This window comes from Microtus oregoni, unplaced genomic scaffold (genome assembly GCF_018167655.1).
Source record: "Microtus oregoni isolate MIOR12 unplaced genomic scaffold, Mior012 000043F_ref0000047, whole genome shotgun sequence".
NCBI lineage: Eukaryota > Metazoa > Chordata > Mammalia > Rodentia > Cricetidae > Microtus > Microtus oregoni.
Window position 1 is genome coordinate 2229846 of NW_024543210.1, and position 24325 is coordinate 2254170.

At 42.7% G+C, this 24325-nt stretch overlaps 1 protein-coding gene across 1 annotated transcript in view; it reads right to left on the minus strand.

Annotated features, from left to right (window-relative positions):
- Rcor1 (REST corepressor 1) overlaps window positions 1-23539 on the minus strand; it is an 85088-nt gene extending 61549 nt beyond the window's left edge. Inside the window, exons 1-2 of the mRNA XM_041633123.1 lie at window positions 23022-23539; window positions 22889-22948 (exon numbers count right to left, since the gene is read on the minus strand). Of these exons, the coding sequence (XP_041489057.1) occupies window positions 22889-22948; window positions 23022-23304 (343 nt within the window). The 5' untranslated portion in view covers window positions 23305-23539. The remainder of the gene's footprint in view (window positions 1-22888; window positions 22949-23021) is intronic.
- Between the last annotated feature and the right edge of the window lie 786 nt (window positions 23540-24325).

Sequence of the window (24325 nt, forward strand, 5' to 3'; positions counted from 1 at the left end):
ACAGGAGACCACTTCCTAAATAGAACCCCAGCAGCACAGACACTGAGAGAAACAATTAATAAATGGGACCTCCTGAAACTGAAAAGCTTCTGTAAAGTAAAGGACACAGTCAACAAGACAAAACAACAGCCTACAGAATGAGAAAAGATCTTCACTAACCCCACATCAGACAGAGGTCTGATCTCCAAAATATACAAATAACTCAAGAAACTCGACACCAAAAGAACACATAATCCAATGAAAAAAAATGGAGTAAAGACCTAAACAGAGAACTCTCAACAGAGGAATCTAAAATGGCTGAGAGACATTTAAGGAAATGTTCAACATCCTTAGTCATCAAAGAAATGCAAATCAAAACAACTCTGAGATTCCATCTTACACCTGTAAGAATGGCCAAGATCAAAAACACTGATGACAACTTATGCTGGAGTGGTTGTGGGGAAAAGGGAACACTCCTGCATTACTGGTGGGAATGCAAGCTGGTACAGCCCCTTTAGATGTCAGTGTGGTGATTTCTCAGAAAATTAGGAAACAACCTTCCTCAAGACCTAGTAATACCACTTTTGGGTATATAACCCAAGGATTCTCAATTGTGCCACAAGGACATGTGCTCAAACATGTTCGTAGCAACTTTGTTTGTCATAGACAGAACCTGGAAACAACCTAAATGTCCCTTGATCGAAGAATGGATAAGGAAAATGTGGTACAATTACACAATGGAGAAAAAAAATGTCGTACAATTACACAGCAGAAAAAAATAACGACAGTTTGAATTTTGCAGGAAAATGGATAGAGCTAGAAAACATTATTTTGAGTGAGGTAACCCAGACCCAGAAAGACAATTATCACATGTACTCACTCATAGGTGGTTTTTAAACATAAATCAAAGAAAGCCAGCCTACAATCCACAATCCCAGAAAACTTAGACAACAATGAGGACACTAAGAGAGACTTACATAGATCTAATCTATGTGGGAAGTTGGTGTAGGAGGTCCCTTCTGCATTTGTGTTGCTTTTATTGGTTGAATAAAAAAAAAACTGCCTTGGCCTTTTGATAGGGCAGAGCTGAGGTAGGCAGGGATGACAGAACTGAATGCTGGGAGGAAGAAGGAGAGAGAGCTGCCATGGAGCTTCCAGATCAGACATGCTGAATCTTTCCCGATAAGCCATGACTTCATGGTGACAAACAGATTATTAAAAATGGGCTAAATCAAGATATAAGAGTTAGCCAATAAGAGGCTAAAACTAATGGGCCAAGCAGTAATTTAATTAATACAATTTCTTTGTGGTTATTTTGGGGGTTAAGCTAGCCAGGCGGCAAGACGCAGCCCACTCCTTCTACTACAGAAAGTAGAAAAAGACAAGATCTCTTTAATTTACTTAAATTGGGAGCATCGGGACCTTGGGGGAGGGTTGACGGGAGGAGGAGAAAGGCAGGGAGGGGAGCAGAGAAAAATATAGAGCTCAATAAAAAAAAAAAATCAATAAAAATATTAGATACATATTTGTATCTAGAAGGTGGTACATAATAATCAAAGTTGACTAAATAAGGTATTTATAAAGTTCTATAGCTAGGCATAAACTCGGGAGATAAAAATTCGTGGCCAGCCTGGGCTACATATGGAGGGCCTGACAATAAAGAAATATAAACTCTTTAACACAATGCAAGTTGTCACCAAACAAACATGTGAACAGAGATAAAAGTCTCTATGTTAATAGATGGAAGTTTCAAATACATTTTTCTCACTCTCCTGAAGTATTCCAGCAGCATTCCCTCACAAGAACTTAATTCCCTGAGGGCCCGGTGTACATTTTGCTCAGTGCTTTATATGACACCTAGGACAGAGCCTAGCATATAGCAGATGCTCACTGCCAAGCTGGAGAGCTAGCTCAGTAGGTAAAATGCTTGCCATGCAAACATGAGGACCCCTGTGAAAAGTAGGCACAGAAGTTTGAGTCTGTAACTCTAGTACAGCAGACAGAGGCAGGCAGATCCCAGTGGCCTGCTGACCATCCAGTCTATGTGAACAGTGAGTTTCAGGTTCAGTAAGAGACTTACTAAAAAAAAATAAGGTGGATGGCTAGAGAGATTGCCCAGCAGTTAAGAATATGAACTGTTCTTTTCAGAAACAAAGTCAGGCAGCTCAAACTGCCTGTAACTCTGACTCCAAAGGAGATGGCATCCTCTTCTGGTCTCCATGGGTACTCAATCATGTACACAGATAGACAGACAGACGCTCTCGTTCTAATAAAATAAATCTTAAAAAAAATTAGGTGGAGAAGCAATCCCAACACTGACCCTGGGCCTCAGCAGGCCTCTGCACAGGTGAGCATGTCCTATGTGCAAAGTTCCTGCACTGTAGACCAGTACCATTAGCGATAGCTAGAGGGAGGCTGGGGCGGCACTACTAAGCCAAAAACAACATTGGCCAGAGCAAAAGACTGTCCTAAAAACAAAGTTGAGCCAATAGTCTCCTCCAACTTCAGCGAACCCTTCCTTACATCCTCTCATCACGTCCTTCCAACTTCAATTCTATCACTCTCTGGCTTAAGCTTTTTCAGTGCCCTGGACTAAAGGGTAATGATTTTCAAAGGTAGAGAATGTAGTTTTAAAACAGAAAGTTAAGATCCACAGATGGCTCAGCAGGTAAAATTGCTTGCCATGCAAGCCTGATGGCCTGAATGGTTCCCAGAACCCACAACAGAGGGAGACACCTTCACATTTACCCCAGGGCATATGTGTTCCAGGGCATATACAAACAATTTCAAAATAAATAAATAAAATTAGGTAAAGAAAAGAAAATAGGGAAGGGAAGGATGAGGAGGAAAAAACTACAATACATACAAGTATGCAAAATACATATTTCATAAATCATTGTGGTAATGTTTTACTTTACATTATCCGTTATTATAGAGTCTATTTTCTTCAGCTTTTAAAATTTACCATGAAACCGTCTGCACCAGCTTCACACACCTCCTGTTTACTATCCTTTTATTTTCCTTTGTAGTGCCCGGAAAGAAATTACGGTTTCAGACATAGAAAGCAAGCATGCAAGCGCTCTATCCCTAACTACATATCTAGCCTGAGAGAGGCCCCTGCAGTGAGACTAGGGGATGTAGACCAGTGTTAGAGTACCTTCATGGCTTCTATCCCCAGCACTGTGAGAAAGGGAGAATCCATTGAAGCCACGTCAAGTGATCAACAGGTACCATAGTAGCTTCTCTAAATGAACTCCATTGCACTTAAACTGAGATATCATCTAACATTTCCTTTCTTCTTTAGAATGTGTCCCCATTACTTAATGGGGTTCTAAAAAAAATACACACACAAGCCCACAGGATGTGGTGGTCACACCTTTAAATCTAGCATTCACAAGGCAAAGTAGATGGATCTCAGTGAAATTCAGAACTACAAAGTGAGACTGTCTCAAAAACCAAAAACACAAGCCTCTTTACCTATGGGATTCAATCAAAGCATGAGCCTGCATCATCAGCCTGCAGTATCTTCCTTTCTGAAACCAAAGACTTTGGCATACACTTTTAATTTAAGCTATCAGGAGGAGCCAAAAAAGATCTGGAACTTGCCAGGTATTGTGACCATGCCTTTAATCTTAGCACAGGTGAGACAGAGGCAGGTGCACTTCTGTGAGTCTGGGGGGAAAAAATCTGGAAGTTTAAAAAAAAAAAAATATCTGGAACTCAATGCCATCCTGATCTACATGACAGATCCTGGTTCAAAACTAGAGGCATCTTTGGAAAGTCTTCCCTCTGCACCCCATTTCAATCATCTTACTAGATTCACCATGGCCCTAAATTCTAAAGCACAGAGATACACTGTTCCATGGCTTTTACTCTATCAGACTAGGAATTCTATGACAGAAAAGTACCCATTAAATAATTCTATTTAATATCCAAAGTTATGTGCTATGATGCATGCATACACACCACCTTATAGGCAGAATATAGCTCGATGTAGAGGATCAATACCTCACACCACACCCACACACAAAGCACATTTAGAAAACTTCAGCCAGAAAATTTTTAAAGGAAATACACCAAAAAAATCATAAGCTAATAATATATCATATATAATTATGCATAATCTTACACTTACCGGTCTTTGTTGTATTTTAAGACTAGGTTTCTCTGTGTAGCTCTGACTATCCTGGAATTTACTCTGTAGACCAGGCTAGCCTCAAACTAAGAGATCTGAGATCCACCAACCTCTGCAGGGATTAAAGAACCGGTTCTCAGCCTGTGGGTTGCCATCTCTTTGGTTGTTTTTTGACCCCTTACATAGGGGTCGCATATCAGATATCCTGCATATCAAATATTTATAGTATGATTCATAACAATAGCAAAATTAGTTATGAAGTAGTAATGAAAGCAATTTTATGGTTGGGGGTCACCACAATGAGAAAATGTATTAAAGGGTAACAACTTTAGAAAGGTTGAGAACCACCACGTTAAAAGCATGCACCGCCATGCCTGACTACAAAAATCTTAACTACAAATATATAAATTACTGGCAATTGGTCATGTAACTCACTAATATTCTATTTTTCTGATGTTAATTTTTTTCATAAGCAAAAAAGCACACTTTAGGAGAGTTGCCAGTGTAATAGTAACAGAGAATGTACACAGTGTCTGTGCACTGCTGGACTGTAAGGAGTCCGTCACCTCCTTACATAATGGGTCCTGAAAACATGCACAAAAATGGAATGTGTGAAAAGTAAGGCAACAGACATGCCATGGGGGAAATCAGGCTCTTGAAAAATACAAAATACTTAAATGTACATCATCTTATTTCAACAAGGTAATTTCATTTGTAAACTTTAGGCTTTTTTAATGCCTATATGTATATGTGTTTTGCCCACATGTATATGTGTATACCACATGTGTGCCTGGTTCCTATGGAGGCCAAAAAAAGGGCACTGGATTCCCAAACTAGAAGTTACATTGTGAGATACCATGTGGGTGCTGGGAATCAAACTCAGGTCCTTGTGAGAGTAGCAAGTGCTCTTAACCTGCAGAGCAGTCTCTTCAGCCAAATGTAATATTTCAAATTGTTATGTTTCCTTTTCCACTAAAGAGACAACCAACTAAGTATCTACGGTAAAAGCTGAGTGTTTTAGGAATGCCTAAAGGCTATTGCTAGCTTTGTCTCAAATATAGTTTTACAGGACTTACATTCCAAGTGATTAATATTAAAACATCTACTTTTCTCTTGCCATGCACTTAGTAAGACAAAAAATTTGGATTTCAATCTTCTTTTTCTACAGAAACAAACCCTTTCTTAAAGAACATTCAGAAATTGCTGGGTGGGAGTGGCATGCACGCCTTTAATTCCAGAACTTGGGAGACAGAGTAGGCGGATCTCTGAGTTCGAGGCCAGCCTGGCTACAGAGAAACCCTGTCCTGAAAAAAAACAAAAACAAAACAACAACAAAAATATTCATAAATTTAATTTTCAAGACGATATGAAATCTCAGATACTGAAGTTTATATCAGCTATATCAGGGTAAGAGGACTATAGCACCAACCCCAACCTCTCAGCTCACTAAGAGTTCTATACAGAAATGGCAATACTATGGAAACTGACCTGTTGCCAAGCAAGCAGAAAGCCAAGCAACAAACCAGAATGAGGTGTATCAGCTGATACACAAAATCCCAGTTCAGCTTATGAGTATTGATATATGCGGCAAACAAGTTACTGAAAATGACTATGAGGCAAAGTTCCTAAGAAGGTTACTAAAAGGAATATTCTTTCCCCAACCCCTTCTAAGCAAAAAGTGAGGTCCAATCAGTCCAGGGGGTATTTTTTATTTTTTTCTTAACTTTTGAATTCAAAATGACTATATTTTGAAGAAATCTAGATTATAATGATCAATTAGTAATCAGATTTCAATTATATCAGATCATAACCTTTATTACAAATACTGAAACAATAGCTATCAAAACATATGTTATTCTGGTTTTACTAAACCAGGCTGAGAGCCAGCATGACAACATACACCTAAATCCCAGTATCTGCAAAGTGGATGCAGGAGGAGCTGGAGTGAAGGGCATCCTGGATTGAGTTCCCAAAACCCATATTGGGTAACTCACAAATATCTGTAATTCCTGTTCCAAAATCTCCAACTTCATCTTCTGGTCTCCAGGTTCATAAAGCACACATGGGTGTGTATGTGTGTGCATGTGTATGTGTGTGTGCACATGCACATGACATACACACGAGCAGGAATATAAATTTTTAAAGATTTTTAAGATTTACTTTTCCATATGCATAAATATGTACACAAGTGCAGGTACCCTTAGAGGCTCTGGCCTAAAGCTAGAGTTCCAGACAGTTGTGAGCCACCTGATGAAGTTGCTGAGAATGAAGTTGCTGCCTTCTAGAAGAGCAGTACATGCTCTTAAATGCTCTTGCATCTTAAATCTCTCTTGTCCCAAAATTAAATCTTTAAATAATTTACTTATTTTTATTTTATGTGCATTGGTGTTTTGCCATGGGTGTTTGACCCCTGGAACTAGAATTACAGACAGTTGTGAGCTGCCATATGGGTGCTGGGAATTGAACTCAGGACCTCTGGAATAATATAATAAAGGAAGAACTGGGATGAAGGACCTCAGTTATAGAGTGCTTGCCTCTCATGAGGTTTTGGGTTCAATCCTGAGAATAGCAAAAAATCCAGGCATAGGGGGCTGGAGAGATGGCTCAGCGGTTAAGAGCACTGCCTGCTCTTCCAAAGGTCCTGAGTTCGATTCCCAGCAACCACATGGTGGCTCACAACCATCTGTAATGATATCTGGCGCCCTCTTCTGGCCGCAGGCATACATGCAGACAGGATACTGAGAATACTGTACACATAATAATAAATAAATAAATCTTTAAAAAAAAAATCCAGGCATAATTGTGCAAACATAATTGTGTCCCCAGGAGGTGGAGACAATTGGATTAGAAATGCAAAGTTGGGACTGAAGTTATGTCTTAACAGTTAAAGCACTTGTTGCTCTTACAGAGAATCCTGGATTCAGTTTCCAAAATCCACATATAGCTTACAACCACCAGTAAACTCTAGTTCCCGATCTGATCTCCATTGGCATCAGACATACACACGGTGCACATCATACATTCAGGAAAAACACTTGTACACATAAAGCAAAATTCAAAATCATCCTCAGTTCAGGATCATCCTCAATTACACCAGACAGTTTGAGGCCAGGCTCGAATGTATGAGGCCCTGTCTCAAAAACAGGCAAACAAAACTAGAGGGGTTGGACAGATGGCTCAGCTATCAAGTGCATATCCTGCTCCTGCAAAGGACTTCAGTTCAGTTCCAAGAACCCACATCAGCCATTCATAGCTGCCTGTAACTCCAGCTCCAGGGCATCTTGTCCCTCAGCACCTTCACTCAAGTGCACATACCTATAAAGACAGACATAATTAAATAATAATAATGGATCTTTTTTGGAGGAGAGGCACTGTAATATGGTTCAGTGAGTAAAGGCACCTGCTGCCAAGCCTAATGACATGAGTTTGATCCCAGGAACCCACACAGTAGAAGGAAGCAACAGACATCCAAAAGCTAACCTCCACACATTGGCTATGGGATACATGAAGATCGCCGGTAGTGGTGGCGCACAGCTTTAATCCCAGCACTCAGGAGGCACAGTTAGGTCTACAGAGTGGGTTCCAGGACAGCTAGAGTTACACAGAGAAACCCTGTCTCAAAAAAACCAAAAAACAAATATACAAAAAAGCAAAAAACCTGAAGATCATGCTTGTTTATATAGTTTTTTTTGTTTGTTTCTTTGGTTGGGTTTTTGTTGTTGTTTTTGAGACAAGGTCTCTCTATGCAGTCCTGGTTGTCCTGAACGCAGAATGTAGACCAGGTTGAGATCTGCCTGTTTTGGTCTCCTAAGTACTGGAATTAAAGGTGTGTGCCATACCCAGCTAAAGATTATTAATTTAAAATGTAAATAGATGGTTCAGTGGTCAAGAGCATATTATGTCGCTCCTGCATAGGACTTGGGTTCAGCTCCCAGCACCCACCTGGAAAGCTCACAACAATTTCTGACTCCAATTCTAGAGAATCCAATTCCTCCTCTGGCCTCCTTAATCACCTGCACACACACAGTGGACATACACATAAATAGGTACACACATATAAAAATGAAATTTTAAAAAACCACTCTCCACTCGCACCTCAGAACCAACTGTGATAAATGGACAGAAGATGAGGTTCAGATACTTATCTGATGCAATTAAAAAAAGAAACTTTTAATCCTAGCAATTGTGAGGCAGGGGCGGGAGGATATCTGTGAGGTCAGCCTGGTCTATAAAAACTAGTTCCAAGACAGCCAGGTATGTTACACAAAGAAACCCTATCACGAAAACAAGAAAGAAAGAAAGAAAGAAAGAAAGAAAGAAAGAAAGAAAGAAAGAAAGAGGGAGGAAAGGAAAGGGAAAAAAGAAAAGAAAAGACAAGACAAGACAAGACAAGACAAGAAAAGAAAAGAAAAGAAAAGAAAAGAAAAAGATACCTGACTTTGTGGATCACAAAGAAATGGTTTGATTTTTATTGTTTGGTTGACTTTTTGAGATACGGTCTCATACCTCAAGCTAGCCTAGAATTCACTATATATCCCACATTAGCCTTGAACTTGCATCATTCCTTCTGTTTAGACGTCTCCCTAGAAGAAACCTGAACTATGTGATATAATTACTATCTTCCAGAAAATTTCACACTTTTAAGATCAGGTAAGATTAAGTCAGCTCTTTTTCACACAAATAGTGTCCCGATTTTAGTGCTTTTTATTTTACTTTAGAATTTTTAATTTTATTTTATGCATGTGACTATTTTACCTGCCTGGTGCCTTCAGAGTTCAGAAGAGTGCATCCAGTCTCCTGGAACTGGAGTTAGGGATGACTATGAGGCATCATATGGGTGCTGGGATCTGAACCTAGGTCTTCTGAAAGCACTTTTAACTGAACCATCTATCCAGCCATTTCCCACGTTAAGTTTAAAAGCAGAACATCAGGGACTAAGAGTTAAGAACACACGTCACTCTTCCAGAGAACCTGGGGTTGATTCCCAGCAACAACATGGGGGCTGTAATCATCTCTAACTCCAAGTCCAGGGGATTCAATGCCTTCTCCTAGCTTTGGAAGGCACCAGGCATGTAGACAGTGCAGACATACATGCAGGTAAAACTTGCACACATAATTTTTAAGAATTTCAGAAAAGCAGAACATCAGGCTGAGAAACCTCTATGCTAATGAGAGTAACACAGTCAGTGAGTATGGGTAATACAAAACAGAAATGCTCAAAATTCAAGAGAGACTTCTCATTCAATGAAATTTTTTCTTTCTTTTTGCAGTATTGGGTCTTGTAGCCAACTCTTAAGTGCCTTACCATGAGCTATTCACCTCAGCTCTATCTACTCATTACTTTGACTTGACAAAAACTTATATTTTGGATTGTGAGCCTAGCCTTTAACAGCTGAGCCTTCTCTCTGGCCCTACTTGACAAAAACTCAACTACTACCAGTCTCTGCCTGGAAGCATTACTGGGAACAATCAATAACACATATTTTGTATAGTATATGCATTCTATATAATAGAAAAATAAACAAGAATGTCAAGATACCATGTTTTACTACAACACAGTTTACTGCAAGATCCTGCTTGGGTGATGATGAACTCACATATGGTTTAACATGAAACCCAGGAAGCAGCCACAGCTATTACAGTAGTAAAATATGCACTAGTCGATTTTATCTTATTATAGTATGATAATATACCTTATGTTGATTTACATTTGAAGGAAGGAGGGAAGGAGGGGGCTCAGAATGCCCAAGCTGGCCTAGACCTTCCAAGCCCAACATTTTGTGTTTCTTTAGACTGACTGACACTGTTCAGTCTGTGTATGCATTAAGTTTTAATAAATTTCAATTTTCTTTTCCCCAACCTAGTTTAGCATAGCTCTGACTGGTCTGGCACTCACTATATTATCCTCGAACCCTCAACAATCCTGCCTCAATCAGCCTCTCAGGTACTGAGATTACAAGTTTGTACCACCACCCCACCTAATGTCAACTTCTTGTATGTTTGAATGCGCAGGTTTCATCTATATCATCAATGTTCATGACAACTTTGTTTTAAATTTTTCAGTTTCTCTAGGCTACACAGTTCACCTGTGTGCTTTTTCTAATTGTCACAAAAATCCAATCTACGAATCTGCTTGTAGGCCATGCTGTTCAACTGTACCACTCAAGGGTCAGCTGTACATACTACCCTGAAAAATACAGCCCAAGTACTGACTAAGACATGTGTATGTACATTGGTTTCAATGGTGAAGGAAGAGCTTAAGTTCTGAAGGAAGAACGTGAGCAATATGAAAAGGAAAGAAATTTGCTGCAGAACAATACTACTGAGGTATCTGATTATATCTGTAAATGTGAGATTATTTCATATCCTATTCAAAAAAATCGTCTAGTTTTTTTCGTTTTATTTTTGTTTTTAAATCAGTATTTTTCTCTGTAGCCTAGGTTGGCCTCAAACTTGATCAATACTCTTGCTTCAGCCTCTTAAAATCCTGGGATCAGTGACATGCACAACCATCCCCAGCAAGAAAAAGACCTTAAAGTCATTCCACAGCTCAGGTTCAATGTAGTCCTGTACACCACACTCCAGAGGGGAGAGAGATCTCTAATGTTAAAGAGCAGTCCACACTGCTAGACTTCAACCTTAAGTTATTATACAACCACACTAGCTGCTTGCTCCCTTCAAACAATCTCCAGTGAGGCTGGAGAGATGGTTCAACTAAGAGCAACTGTTACTTCTGCAAGGACCCAGGTTCAGGTCCAAGTACTCCACATAGCAACTGAATTTCAGTTCCAGGGAGTCTGATACCCTCTTCTGACCTCCTCCTCCACAGGCACACATGTGGTGTAAATACATACATGTAGGCGATATACACATAAAATAAAAAAAATACATCTTTAAAAATAAACCCTTCCAGTGCATTCTAAACTTTAAAGCTACCAACAATTTGCCTCCAGTCACCAAGCTAGATGCTTCCAATTCATCTAATTTCACTGCCAATTAGAAGAATTAAAATTTAACATGAAGCTAGCTTGGCAACTCTAAACATAAAACTCAACCACTGTGGTGGTGGACACACCTTTAACCCCAGCACAGGTAGAGGCAGGCTGATCTCCAAGTTCTAGTACAGTAGCATTGTCTACAGAGTAAGTACAGGGCTACACAGAGAAACCCTGCCTTGAAAACAACATTGGTAGGTAGGTAGGTAGGTAGATAAGTAGGTAGATGGACGATAGATAGATAGATAGATAGATAGATAGATAGATCCTCAGTTACTACAATGAAACATGCCTATAATCCCCAAATTTAGGAGTCTGAATATAGAGCATTAGAAGGCTAGCCTGAGCCACACAGGATGACCCTACTTATAAATAAACAGACGCTCTATCTAACCATTTAGGTCACAAGGAAAGAACTAACCTATGGATACAACAAAATGTTGCTACCAAATGTTTTCCTTAAGAGGTTTTCTGGTTTCATACTAGACTGAAATCTTGATATTAATGATTACCTTGTTAATAAGTTATTCCTGGCCCATTCTTTTTTTTTTTTTTTTTTTTTTTTTTGGTTTTTTGAGACACGGTTTCTCTGTGGGTTTTTTTGGAGCCTGTCCTGGAACTAGCTCTTGTAGACCAGGCTGGTCTCGAACTCACAGAGATCCACCTGCCTCTGCCTCCCGAGTGCTGGGATTAAAGGCGTGCGCCACCACCGCCCGGCCTCCTGGCCCATTCTTAACATTGTCTCTTAAAGCTAATGACAACACTGAGTTAATAACTTACTGAACATTTCCAGATTGAACCATAACTAACTATTTGGGTTCTAAATATAGAAAATGAAGATAGTATCTTTCCCTGCTGTGACTTTGGGAAGGATTAAATAATCAAATAGTATAAAAACAAGTCTGGAACAAATGAGTGCTAACCTGACCTGGCCCTGACAGGTCATTACTTTGTTAGTCTCCTGTTAGTGATGATAAGTTGCATCTCTCTATCCACACGCTCCGTCGTTCTCTTGTGCACCAGCGGCAAATGGTCAAGACAGCACTTTAACCCCTTCTGAGAAAATAACTGACCATTCCAGGAATCAAAGCCTTCACTTTAACCTCTAATATGCTACTATAACTGCATGCGAGGCAGACAGACATTAAATCAGAGCTACTACCTGGCACTGTAATTTGGGTCAACCAGTTAATAACATACCAACAACATAAACTGAAGAGGATTCTGAAACACCAGAAGGTCTCAATTCTTGGAGACAGGCATCTCAGAAACCAAGAGTCCTACAGTGACACATTATAGGAGCTAAGCACCAACACCAGTATGAGTACAATCCCCAACCAAGGAAATATTTTTATTCCTTCCTAATCAAAGAAATTAAAATCCTTCTCCCATAATTAAAATTATTATTATTATTTTTTTTTTTGGTTTTTCAAGACAGGGTTTCTCTGTGGTTTTGGAGCCTGTCCTGGAACTAGCTCTTGTAGACCAGGCTGGTCTCGAACTCACAGAGATCCACCTGCCTCTGCCTGGGATTAAAGTGCTGGGATTAATGGCGTGCGCCTCCACCGCCCGGCTCCCATAATCAAAATTAAAAACAAAAACCACATATGCAACTATTAAAGATTAACATCCAAATACACGAATTTACATAAACTGTTAAGGGAGGACCAACAAATCAATCATGGTGGCATAGCTTAGAAGTTCTTGAAAAGCCAGTTTGAGCTATGTATAAGACACTCTTTTTTAAAAACAGACACCAAAAAGTCTGGTGGTGGCAGTGGATTCTTTTAATTCCAGCATTTGGGAGGCAGAAGCAGGCATATCTCTGTGAGTTCGAGGCTAGTTTGTTCTACAAAGTGAGTTCCAGGACCATTGCTACACAGAGAAACCCCGTCTCAAAACAAAAAACAAAACAACAGCAAAAAAAAAAAAAAAAGAGCTACCAAAGAAGGGCTTGCTAGACAACAAGAGAATGTTTCAAAACATAAAACAGAAGCTTAACACAGTGTCTCACGCTTTTAATGCTAGCATTCAGTCAAGAAAAACAGGCAGATCTCTGTAAGTTCAGGCCAGCCTGAGCTACATTGCATGTTCCAGGCCAGCCTGAGCTACACAATGAGACCCTGTCTTCAAAAACTTCATTATTTAAAACATACAATACAATAAAAATTACCAACACTACAGAAAAAACAGCAAAGGTGGGCTGATGAGCTGGCACAGCAGTTAGAAATACTGCTGCATGTGCCTGAAGACCTGAGCCGTGACTCCAGAACCCACAGCAGAATCAATTTCTGAAAACTGTCTTCCTACCTCCACATGCCCTTGTTTACACACACACATAATACAAATTTAGAAAATAAATAAAGAGGGGGCTGTAAAGATGGATCAGCAGTTAAGAACATCTGTTGTTCTTGCAGAGGATCTAAGTTTGGTTCCAAGTACCCACAAGGTAGTTTACAACTCCTGTTACAGATGTATCTGGTACCCTCCTCTGGCCTCTATGGGCACCTACTTGCACACCAATGGTCATACATACACATGCAGGCAAAACACACATAAAATAAAAAGATAATTTTTTGAAATAATAAAGACACTCAATGGGCATGGTGGCACACACTTTAACGCCAGCACTTGGGAGGCAGGGGAAGGCAGAATCTCTGAGTTTGAAGTCAGGCTCGTCTACAAAGTGAGTTCCAGGACAGCCATGGCTGTTACACAGAGGAACCAACCCTGTCTTGAAAAACAAAACAAAAACAAACAAAAAGAGCAACTCAGCCTCACTAATTTCGTATAATTAGGAAAATACAAAATAAAACAAAGAACCATGTTTCATAAATTAATAAATCTAAGCCAGACCTGGTAACACACACTTTTAATCCCAGCACACAAGAGATAAAGAAAGGTAGACTGTTGAGTTTGAGGCCAGCAAGATCTACAGAGTGAATACCAAGTCAGCCAGGGCTACATAATGAGATGTCTCAAAATGAAAAAGAAAAAAAAGGTATAACTAATACATGAAGAAAAGGAACTGGGGGCTGGACATGGTGGTGCACACCTGTAATCACAACTCAGAAGGCAGAGGGAGGAGAAGTGGAGGCCACACTGGTCTACATAGCCAGTTCCAAACCAACCAGGGATACATGGGGAGTCCTTGTCTTTAATAATTTATTTACTTGGCTGGGCGGTGGTGGCGCACGCCTTTAATCCCAGTACTCGGGAGGCAGAGGCAGGCGGATCTCTGGGAGTTCGAGGCCAGCCTGGTCTACAAGAGCTAGTTCCAGGACAGGAACCAAAAGCTACGGAGAAACCCTGTCTCGAAAATCAAAAAAAAAAAAATTATTTACTTACTTATTTATTTGGTTTTTTGTGACAGGGGTTCTCTGTGTAGCTCTGGCTATTCTTACTCTGTAGACTAGACTAGCCTCAAAATCACAGATTTGCCTGCCTTGACTGCTGGAATTAAAGGCGTGCACCACCACCACCCAGTAAGCAGTCCTAGTCTCTAAAGGGAAAGAGGAAAGAAATCAATTTGCCTAACTATCTACCTACCTGGCTAGCTTCATAGTGTGTATGCCTTGTTTGAAAAGTATCAAAAATAGATGGACATGCACAAATAATTCTTTTTAGATAAAAACTAGAAAGTGGACAGAATGGTACACATCTCTCATCACAAAAGATTCAAACAGAAAAAAAAGACTGTCACAAGCTCAAAGTCAACCTGGTGTGTACCATACTCCTACTTAGGATCAACAGTTCAAGGTCATCCTCTGCTATAGAGCAAAGATAAGCATCTTGAGTTAGGAATCATCTTAAAATGAGAAAATATTTTTAAAAACCAGAAAAGGTCTGGAGAGAGAACTTATTACACCTAAGTATTTCCTAAAATATAAAAACATAATCAGTTGAATGTAGTGGCACATAACTATAAACCCAGTACTGGAGAGAGAGCCAAGATCTTATTTCAAAATCAATCTGGACTGCACATCCAGGCCTGGTCTCAAAGCAAAAAGGCAGGGGCTGTAACTCAGGGGTGGAATATTTGCCTGGCATGAACAAGACCTTGGGTTTGATCCCAGCACCACAAAAATCAATCTACTAATCAAACAACATTCAGAGTTCTAGAATCCTTGAAGTATGCTGCTTTATTTCCCTTCTACAGGAAGTGGGTCCCCAAACAGTCCAAGCTGCCCGGAACCTTCAGGTCTTCTCCAACATCCATGTAAAAGAGAAGTTGCCCCAGCCAATGGCTGAGTCAGCAAGTTATCTAAACCATAGTGATTCTTGTCCCTGCCCTCAACAGTCCTGTTACAAGTGCCCTGCCATCTCAAGCCTCTCTTTCACAGGTGTCACAACCTGCATGCACAACAGGTCCTGGCTTCTTTCCTCATTATCCTCACAAGCATCTATCCCAATGAATCATTTGCACATCTAATTTTGTCTGCTTCTTGAGGGATGTAAACAATCACAGAAATAAATAATGCAACTCAATTCAAGCTAATAAATAAAATGAGAAGGTACAACTTTAACTGGACCGGATATGGTTTATGTAACAATGGTCAGTCTCAGGGGAGAGCACTATTCCATTTGAAATGTTTTCTCTTGAACTCTTTGTTTGCTTTTGTTTTATGACTTATTTTATTTTTTAATTATGTATGTTGGAGGAGGGCATATGCCGATGAGATCAAGTGTTGGATTTCCCTGAAGCTGGGGTTACAGGTGGTTGTAAGCCACCGAGTGTGGGTGCTGGGAACTGAACTCTGGAGCACTATGCACTCCTAATGAATGAGTTGTCTCTCCAATTGCCCCTGACTTATCTGATGTTCTGAAGCAGGGTTTCACTATCTAGTGCAAGCTGGCCTCAAATTCATGACAATTATTCTGCCTCTGCCCTCCTGAATGAGGACTACAGACATGTACCACCACACCTAACTAATAATTCTGTATTCATAATTCTATCTTACCTTATGGTGATTTGTAAAATAAAAAGGCACCATCAAATTATATATAATAACTATCTTAGAATTTCAATTTTTTTTTTTAAGTTTTTTGGGACAGGGTTTCTCTGTAGCTTTGGAGCCTGTCCTGGCACTAGCTCTTGTAGACCAGGGTGGCCTCGAACTCCCAGAGATCCGCCTGCCTCTGCCTCCCGAGCGCTGGGATTAAAGACGTGCGCCACCACCGCCAGGTAGAATTTCAATTTTTATTTTTTTTTAAACTTTTTTTTTATTTAACTTTATTATGTTCATTGGTGTGAAGGTGTCAGATCTCATGGAACTGCATTTTCAGAGAGTTGTGAGCTGCCATGTGGGTGCTAGGAATCGAACCCTGGGTCCTCTGGAAGAGCAGTCAGTGCTCTTAACCACTGAGCCATCTCGCCAGCCCAGAATTTCAATTTTTAATAGTCTTAAAACTCTTCTCTTTCCAAAATTCTAAGCATGTAGAGTTGACTCACACTACTAACTGAACCCAATAACAAGGCCCTAAAACAATAAAACATAAGGTTTGGTTCAGATGGCCCTACCAACCTTGAGACAGTTTTAATGACTAGGAAATTAAAGACAAATATAGACTACTATAACGTTCCAGGCCTCTATTTCCCTCATGTAGAAACAGAATAGCTGCCAGGGTAGTGGCACACACCTGTAATCCCAACACTTGGGAGACGGAGGCAAAAGAACTAGGCCATCCTCAGCTACACAGTGAGTTCAAGGCTAGTATAAGCTACAGAAGACTGAGATGAAGGTGGGGCTCAGCAGGTAAGGAAGGACATTTGCCAAACCAGAATTAATTCTTGGGACCCACATGGTGGAGAACATCAATTCCCGAAGGTTGCTCTATGACCTTCAAATTTATACACTGGATGGATGAGTGGTTTTTGGTTTTTTTTTTTTTTTTTTTTTTGGTTTTTTCGAGAGAGGGTTTCTCTGTAGCTTTTGTGCCTGTCCCCGAACTAGCTGTTGTAGACCAGGCTGGCCTCGAACTCCCAGAGATCTGCCTGCCTCTGCGTCACGAGTGCTGGGATTAAAGGCGTGCACCACCGCCCGGCGAATGGTTTTTTTTTTTTTTAAAGTAATAGGGGGGAAGTGGTTATGGAGGTAACTCAGTAAAAGAGTACCTGATCAGCCATAAGTTCAGTTCCCAGAAATAAAACAAAAAAAAACGTCAGCTGCCTACTCTGCACAAGGCATAACACCTTTACAAGTCAGCTGACAAGGTAAAGTCAGTGCTAACCATAAACTCTGGAGGCAGACCTAAGAGGATGATGGCAATCTCAAGGCTGGCTGATGCTACAATAAAAGACTTCCTCAAAACGAATAACAGAAGTCTTACAGTGGGAGGCTGTCCTTGGTGGCAGAGCACTTGCACAGCATTTGTGAGATTGATTCCCTGCACCTATCCCAATTCTTTCCCTTCATCATAATTTTAGCATGTCTGAACTACGATAAAAAAAAACTAACACAGTATAAACTTTACTCATAACACATGTCTAAGAAAGCTGAAGCCAACTGTACATCTTATCACTGTGTTCCTCTGGCTAAAAAACTACAAAGCGCATCATACAAATAATCAAAGAAATATAATAGAGGCCAGGGTTTGGGGATGTAGCTCAGTTAGCAAGTTCTTGCCTAGTATGTATTAAACCTTGTTTCAATTGTTAGCACCACATAAAACTAAGCTTGATCGTCCCAGGACTATTAGTTCAAAAAAGGACCAGCGAAATGGCTTAGTGAACTTGCCACCGAGCCTAAGGACCGGAGTTCTATCACTGGAACTCACATGGTGGAGAGAAACAATTCTCCAAAGTGCCCTCTAATTGTTTTTGTGGCGCAAGTGCGCACCCCCCCCCACACACACACACAATATGCCAGAGCTCTTGAGAAACTATCTAGAAAAAACAAAAAAGTGGGGGGATGGGGGGAACCTTCACCTTATTTAATAGAAAAACATTATTGACCATCAAAATAAGAGGTGCTCTGCTAACGTAGAACAGACAAAGGAGCAATAAAGTAAAGCGTTCTCCCCCTCACTCTTCCTTAAATACTAAATCTAAGAGCATAATCTGACAAGTCTGGACACCACCTATGGCAGGAAAATCTGAGTCAAAGGGGAGGCTGTGCGCTGAACTGTGTTTAACCCCATAGGGTCAAGACTGTCCTTGTGAACAGAGAGAAGGAATATTTCTCTAACTATGTTATTCATCCCTAACTATGCCAGGTCCTAAGCCTAGCCCGGGCCTTAGGTTCTAAGGACACGGAGCATTTCGGAACTATGGCACTCTATCCACCTCATCAGCTATTTGTGAGGGATGACACAATTAAATCCTCCTTGGACAAGGTAAGGCACTCTTAGTTTCAACCACTCTAGAAATTAGTTCAAGCTGAGGTCTACAAATAAGCAAAACAGACTTTAAAAAAAAATTATCATAAAGATAGGCTTGATGACTCATGCTAATGCATAAGAAGCTGAGGCAGGAGGACTACAATGAGTATGAGGCCAGTTTTTATTAAAAAGACTTTAAAAAAAATGTCCAGCCAGGTAGTGGTGGCACACACCTTTAACACCTTTAGAGACAGGTAGATCTCTGTGAGTTCAAGGTCAGCCTGATCTACCTCTCGTGGGAGGGGAGGTTGTTCCATTCACACATCTTCCGACATAGTATTTGTTTGTTTGGTTGCTTGGTTTTTAAAACTTTTCTGGCCAAATGTGGTGGCTCCTGCCTGTAGAGAAGGAAGATCACCAATAGTTCCGGGTCAGCATGCCAGAGCTACTTGGGAAAACCATGTCTTAAAAAGAAGAGTGGCAGGGGAGGGGTGGCAGCTTTCTGCTCACTAAAACAGGAAGCAAAACAAAATTTAAAAACAAGATGCTTTCAAAACTTAGCGGCAGAAGCAGGCAGATCTCTGGAAAATACAGCTGTACAGCAGCATGTAATTAGCATGGACAATCCCCAGCACCAGAAGGAAAGAACAATGCACTCATCAGGAAGAAAGAGCAGTAACAATATCCTTGATTTCACATTTGTCCTCTTCATCCTTGGGTGTGTTTACAGGAAGCGGGGGCCAGGGCAATCTGGATGTTAGGATTTTTCCCTATCAATTTCTACTTTTTTTTTTTTTTTTTTGGTTTGAGTCAGGGTCCTCTCACTGAACATGGATGCTTAGCTAGACATGTGTGACCATGCCCACCTTTTTCACGTAAGTGTTAGAAATTTGAACTCAGGTCCTCTTGCTTTCATAACAAGTACTCATGCCAAGTATCTCCCCAGTCTTGTTTCTGTTTTTAAGAAAGGGCCTTGAGCTCATTAGCCTGCTTCAGCCTTCCAGGTGGTGGGATTACAAGTGTATGCTCCCTTACCTGACACCCCAAACTTCTTATAAGTTCATAAAGACCCTGTCTTATAGTTCTGGAGAAATGGCTCATAAGTTATGAGCACTGATTGCTCTGAGAACCTGAGTATGATTCTTGGCACTGATACTAACATCCATCTCTAATTCCAGTTCCAGGGATCTTGCGCCCTCTTCTGACCTCAGAAGACACTGCACACATGTGGTACATAGACATTAAGAGCAGGCAAAACACACACATTTCAAAAAAAAAAAAAAAAGATGGATGGGAGGGGGAAACAGAGGAAGGAGGCAGATCTCTGAATTTGAGTCTAGCCTGGTCTATGGAGTGAGTTCCATGGTCTCAGAGCTACACAGAGAAACCCTGTATTGGGGTGGGATCGGGAACAACTGTCTTGTGTCTAAAGGCAAACTGGTGTAAACAAAGATGCTGCACCATTTCTGTTCTAAAACACAAGTCTCAGTCAGGTTTGGTGGCACACACGTTTAAAACCAGCACTCTGGAACCAGAAACACGTAGAGAGCTCTGTGATTTCAAGGCCAGCCTAGCCTACTTAGTACATTTAAGGACAGCTAGGGCTACTAGACCCTGCCTCAAAATAAATCAATCAATAAGCCGGGCGGTGGTGGCGCACACCTTTAATCCCAGCACTCTGGGAGGCAGAGGCAGGCGGATCTCTGTGAGTTCGAGACCAGCCTGGTCTACAAGAGCTAGTTCCAGGACAGGCTCCAAAACCACAGAGAAACCCTGTCTCGAAAAAAAAAAAACAAAAAAAAAACAAAACAACAAAATAAATCACTCAATAAACAAACAAGAAAAAAACCAGCAAGACTCTTTTTTGATTTTACATTAAATGAAAGCACATGCCAGGCATGGTGACACAGGCTTTTAATCCCGGACTTGGGAGGCAGAGGCAGGTAAATATGTGAGTTCAAGGACAGCCTCGTCTACAAAGGGAGTTCCAGGATAGCCAGGACTGTTACACAGAGAAACCCTGTCTCAAAAAATAAAACAAACAAACAAAAAACCCATAAACACAACATGAAAAATCACTTAAAAATAATAAACAAATGTGTCCAAGTGCTCAGAATGACAAAACAAGGTATGAAATAATTCCATAACAGTTAAATTCCTTTCCACATTAAAACAAAAAATAGGAAATTTAGAAATGTCAATGTGAACGATGAACTGGCAACAAAGCTATGCATAAGAACATTTACAGTGCTTTACTTCCTAGTCTATTAAGACTCTAGAAAATATATTCCCCATCAAAAGTCCAAAGACAAGCTGAGAATGTAGCTCAGTAGCAGAGTGCTTGTCTAACATGTTTAAGAGCCTGGGTTCAATCCCAGCATGGCAAAAATACATAAAATTAACTATTACATCCTGAAATATACAATATGTACAAGATCCAAAAAAATATTAATAACCAAAGTAAGTCCAAAGGTGCTTTAGTAGGATGATGGCAAATTTAAGTCAAATTTGGGCCACACAGCAAATTTCAAATCAGCCTGGAGTATAAAGACACCCTGTGTTGCCAGGTGGTGGTGGTGGTACACACCTTTAATCCAAGAGAAAGAGAGAGGTGGATGAGTTCGAGACCAGCCTGGTCTACAGAGTGAGTTCAAGGGCAGCCAAGGCTACATTGAGAAACCCTGTCTTGAAAAACCAAGAAAAAAAAGTCCCAAGAGTTCAAAAATTATCTATCCTATTACACTTGATGTTTCAAAGAAAAGTCTAATTTTGAAGGCACCAGAGTTGTTAATGACAGTGCAGAGATTAAGAGATCTAAATCCTATGGCCGCTGAGCATGTGGTCATACAAACATTTAGATAAACTTTCAAAATATGTAACAAAAATGTGTTGAAAAAAGACCAAGTTTCTGAGAGGTCTGATCAATTCAGTATTTAAGAAGAATACATGAGAGATTTGTGGCAAGCTTTATGTTCTATGTATCACTGCAGATAGACTTGACCTACAAAATAAGGATAGGGTCAACTGTAACCAAAAACAGTATGCTTCCCCTGGTGGCCAACCCAGGAATGGAGCCCTGTACAGAAGAGGAAAGAAAAAAAAAAAAAAAAACAGAAAAAAAAAAAAAAACTGGTTGTTCTGTCACTCACACATGAGAAGTGAGTCCCAGAAAAAGATGTGGGGAAAGGGAAAACCATCCCAAAACACTAACATGAGTTTACAAAATGGAAATCGGGGAAAGGGGAGTTAGACTACATAAATGTGAGGGATTGGAGTTACAAATCTGAACGTCATTTATTCTTGGGGTGTCCAATCGCTCACCCAGAATTCCTCTCTCCTATATTTTCACTTTTACCTAAACATAGAGTTCAGTCCCTTAATAACAACTTAAAAGCAATCTCTTTCTCCAAGGGCCAGATCCTTGCAATTTTCTGCAGTCTTGTTTCCAAGGAAAAACGTTTATCTTTTCAAACTAGTGGTATAACCTACTTAGAAAAAAAGCCTCCTGTTCTGAAGCCCTCCAGCCAGGACGGTTCACTCTAGCTGTACGAGACTGTCTTTTGAATTTTATTTCTGAAACAAAACCCACGTTCCTTCAAACATTTCCTGTAACAACCACCTTTAAAGTCAGTCTCATACTGAGAAGGGATAGGATCGTGGGCATTAAAAGCCAGTGAATTCCTTTGTCTGATAAGATCCCCCCCCCCCCCCCGTATCACTTTAAATTTTCTTCCACACAGATCAGCAGCAAGGGAAGTAAAATGCCCTATTCTTGGGGACAGGGATTTCTAGTAGATGGAGATGGTCGGTTAGCTAAGGCTTTTTGATGGTTCTATTCTTTCACAACCTCTTCCTCCCCACCCCACCCCCCAAAAGAAAAAGAAATAAAGGAAACACACACATTTACAAATAGATCCCAAAATAGCAGCCACAAGCGAGGCTCTCTTATCGAGGCAGATGCTCTCTGGAAAGCACACTTCTTTTATTACCTGGTTGGGGTGGAGGGACGGGGGGGGGGGGGGATCGTTACTCCACTGGCCCTCAGGATGGGATGGGACAGTAGTCAAGAGGTAGCGAGAGCTCAGGGTTGGCAGGGTAACACTGGGAGACGGTTCGAAGTAAGAAGTCTCCGCGGAGCCCTGAGTCCGAGCGCCCCAGGACGCCAACTCTCCAGCACTGCCACCCGGGATCCCGTCCTGGCCCCAGTGCACCTCACCTGGACGCAGGGACACCGACACCCCATCCGGCCCGGCCAGGTGTGGCCTCCTCAGAGCCAGGGGCGCAGCGGGCGGGTACTGTCCCCACTCGGGCCCGCGGCCTCCCCGCACCCGGATCTGCAGCACACTCGTGTGCGAGCGTGCGGCGCCGCCTGCCCTCGCGCCCCGTGTGCCCCCGCGGACCGTAGGCCAACACGCACAAAAACAAAGTTGTCGCCGGGCTCCCGCCGCTCGCTACTCACCGGGATCGAAGTCGGGCACAGCCGCCTGGTACTGGGGTCCCACCCGCATGCCGCCGCCACCTGCGGGGAAGCAGAGCACGGCGGTCAGCGCGGGCGCGGGCTCGAGCCGGGCGCGGGGGCGGCTGCCACCTACCGTGCTCCTCGTCGCTGGACGAGCCCGAGCTGCCTTCCTCCCAGGAGTTGCTGCCGCTGTTCCCGTTGGGAGCCGCCGCCGCCAAACTTTTATTCTGGCCATTATTGGGGGCGGCGGCGGCCGAGGCGGCGGCGGCGGCCGAGGCGGAGGCGGTGCCGGCTGAGGCGGCGGCTGAGGCGGCGGCCGAGGCGGCCGAGGCAGCGGCCGAGGCGGCGGCGGCCGCCGTGTTCCTTCCTCGCCGCTTCCCTGAGACCTCGGGGCCCTTCTCCACCATGGCCGGCATCGGCGGGGCCCGGGGCCGGGCCAAAGTGACGGGGACCCCGGCTCGTGCGGCGCGGGCGGCGGGCCGCGGGCAGGGAGCGCAGGTGGGCGCCGGGCCGGGCGGGCGCGCGGGATCCGCTGGCGCGAGTTGGGGCTAGAGGAGGCCCAGACGGGCGGAGCAACGAGCCGCCTCAAGCCCCCGACGCCGAACGGAGCGCAACTTTGGCTCTCATCGCCGCCCGCACTTCGCTGGCTCTAACTACTCCGGGAGCCGCGGGCGGGGGGAGGGGCGGGGCCTGGGCGGAGGAGGGCCGCGCGCAGCCTAACCCGTCGCGCGGAGGCTCCGCCTTCGCGCACTTCCATTGGCTCTCACGAGATCCGGGCGGCCAGAGGCTTTATGGTAGGTCCTCGGGTGCGTCCGTCAGGCTTCGGGGGCGGGATCACGGGAAGGGGGGAGGCTCCGCGCTTCCGTTGGCCAGGTTAGGTTGACGCGTATCGCCCACTGTACGTGGTTTGAGGTTTGCGATCGCTCTACGCCCCATGATCCATCTCTCGAGGCAACAGCGAGGAGTTAGCCGCCCTGCTAGCCCCCTCCCCCTCCCCCGGCGCCCCGCTCCCTCCGCGCGCACCCCGTGGGCCCCGCGTCACCTCCCCCAGGGATCCCGCCGAGCGTCCCATCGGCTTCCCAAAGTGAATGTGCCCGACGCGAGAAGAGAAATCGCGGGCAAGGTCGGGACTACTTTCCCCCTCGCGCGGAGGAGTACGCACACAGTTTGAATGGGTTCTATACAAAGAGGGGAAACTAATTGGAAGAAACTAATTGCGCCCCCGCGTCGCCCAGGGGGATTGGGTGTACTAGGGCAAGGGAACCTGGGGACGAGGCTCTCGGGTGGCAGTGTCCCCCGAGGGAAAGAAAGCAGTTGTGCTAAGAATCCATGACGCTCTCCGCTAATTGGGTTGGGGGCCACCGTGTCCCCGCATTGCCCCAGGGGCAGCGGGAGGAGTCGGGACGATCAGCCAGGAAGCACCTCGAAGCCGTCGGG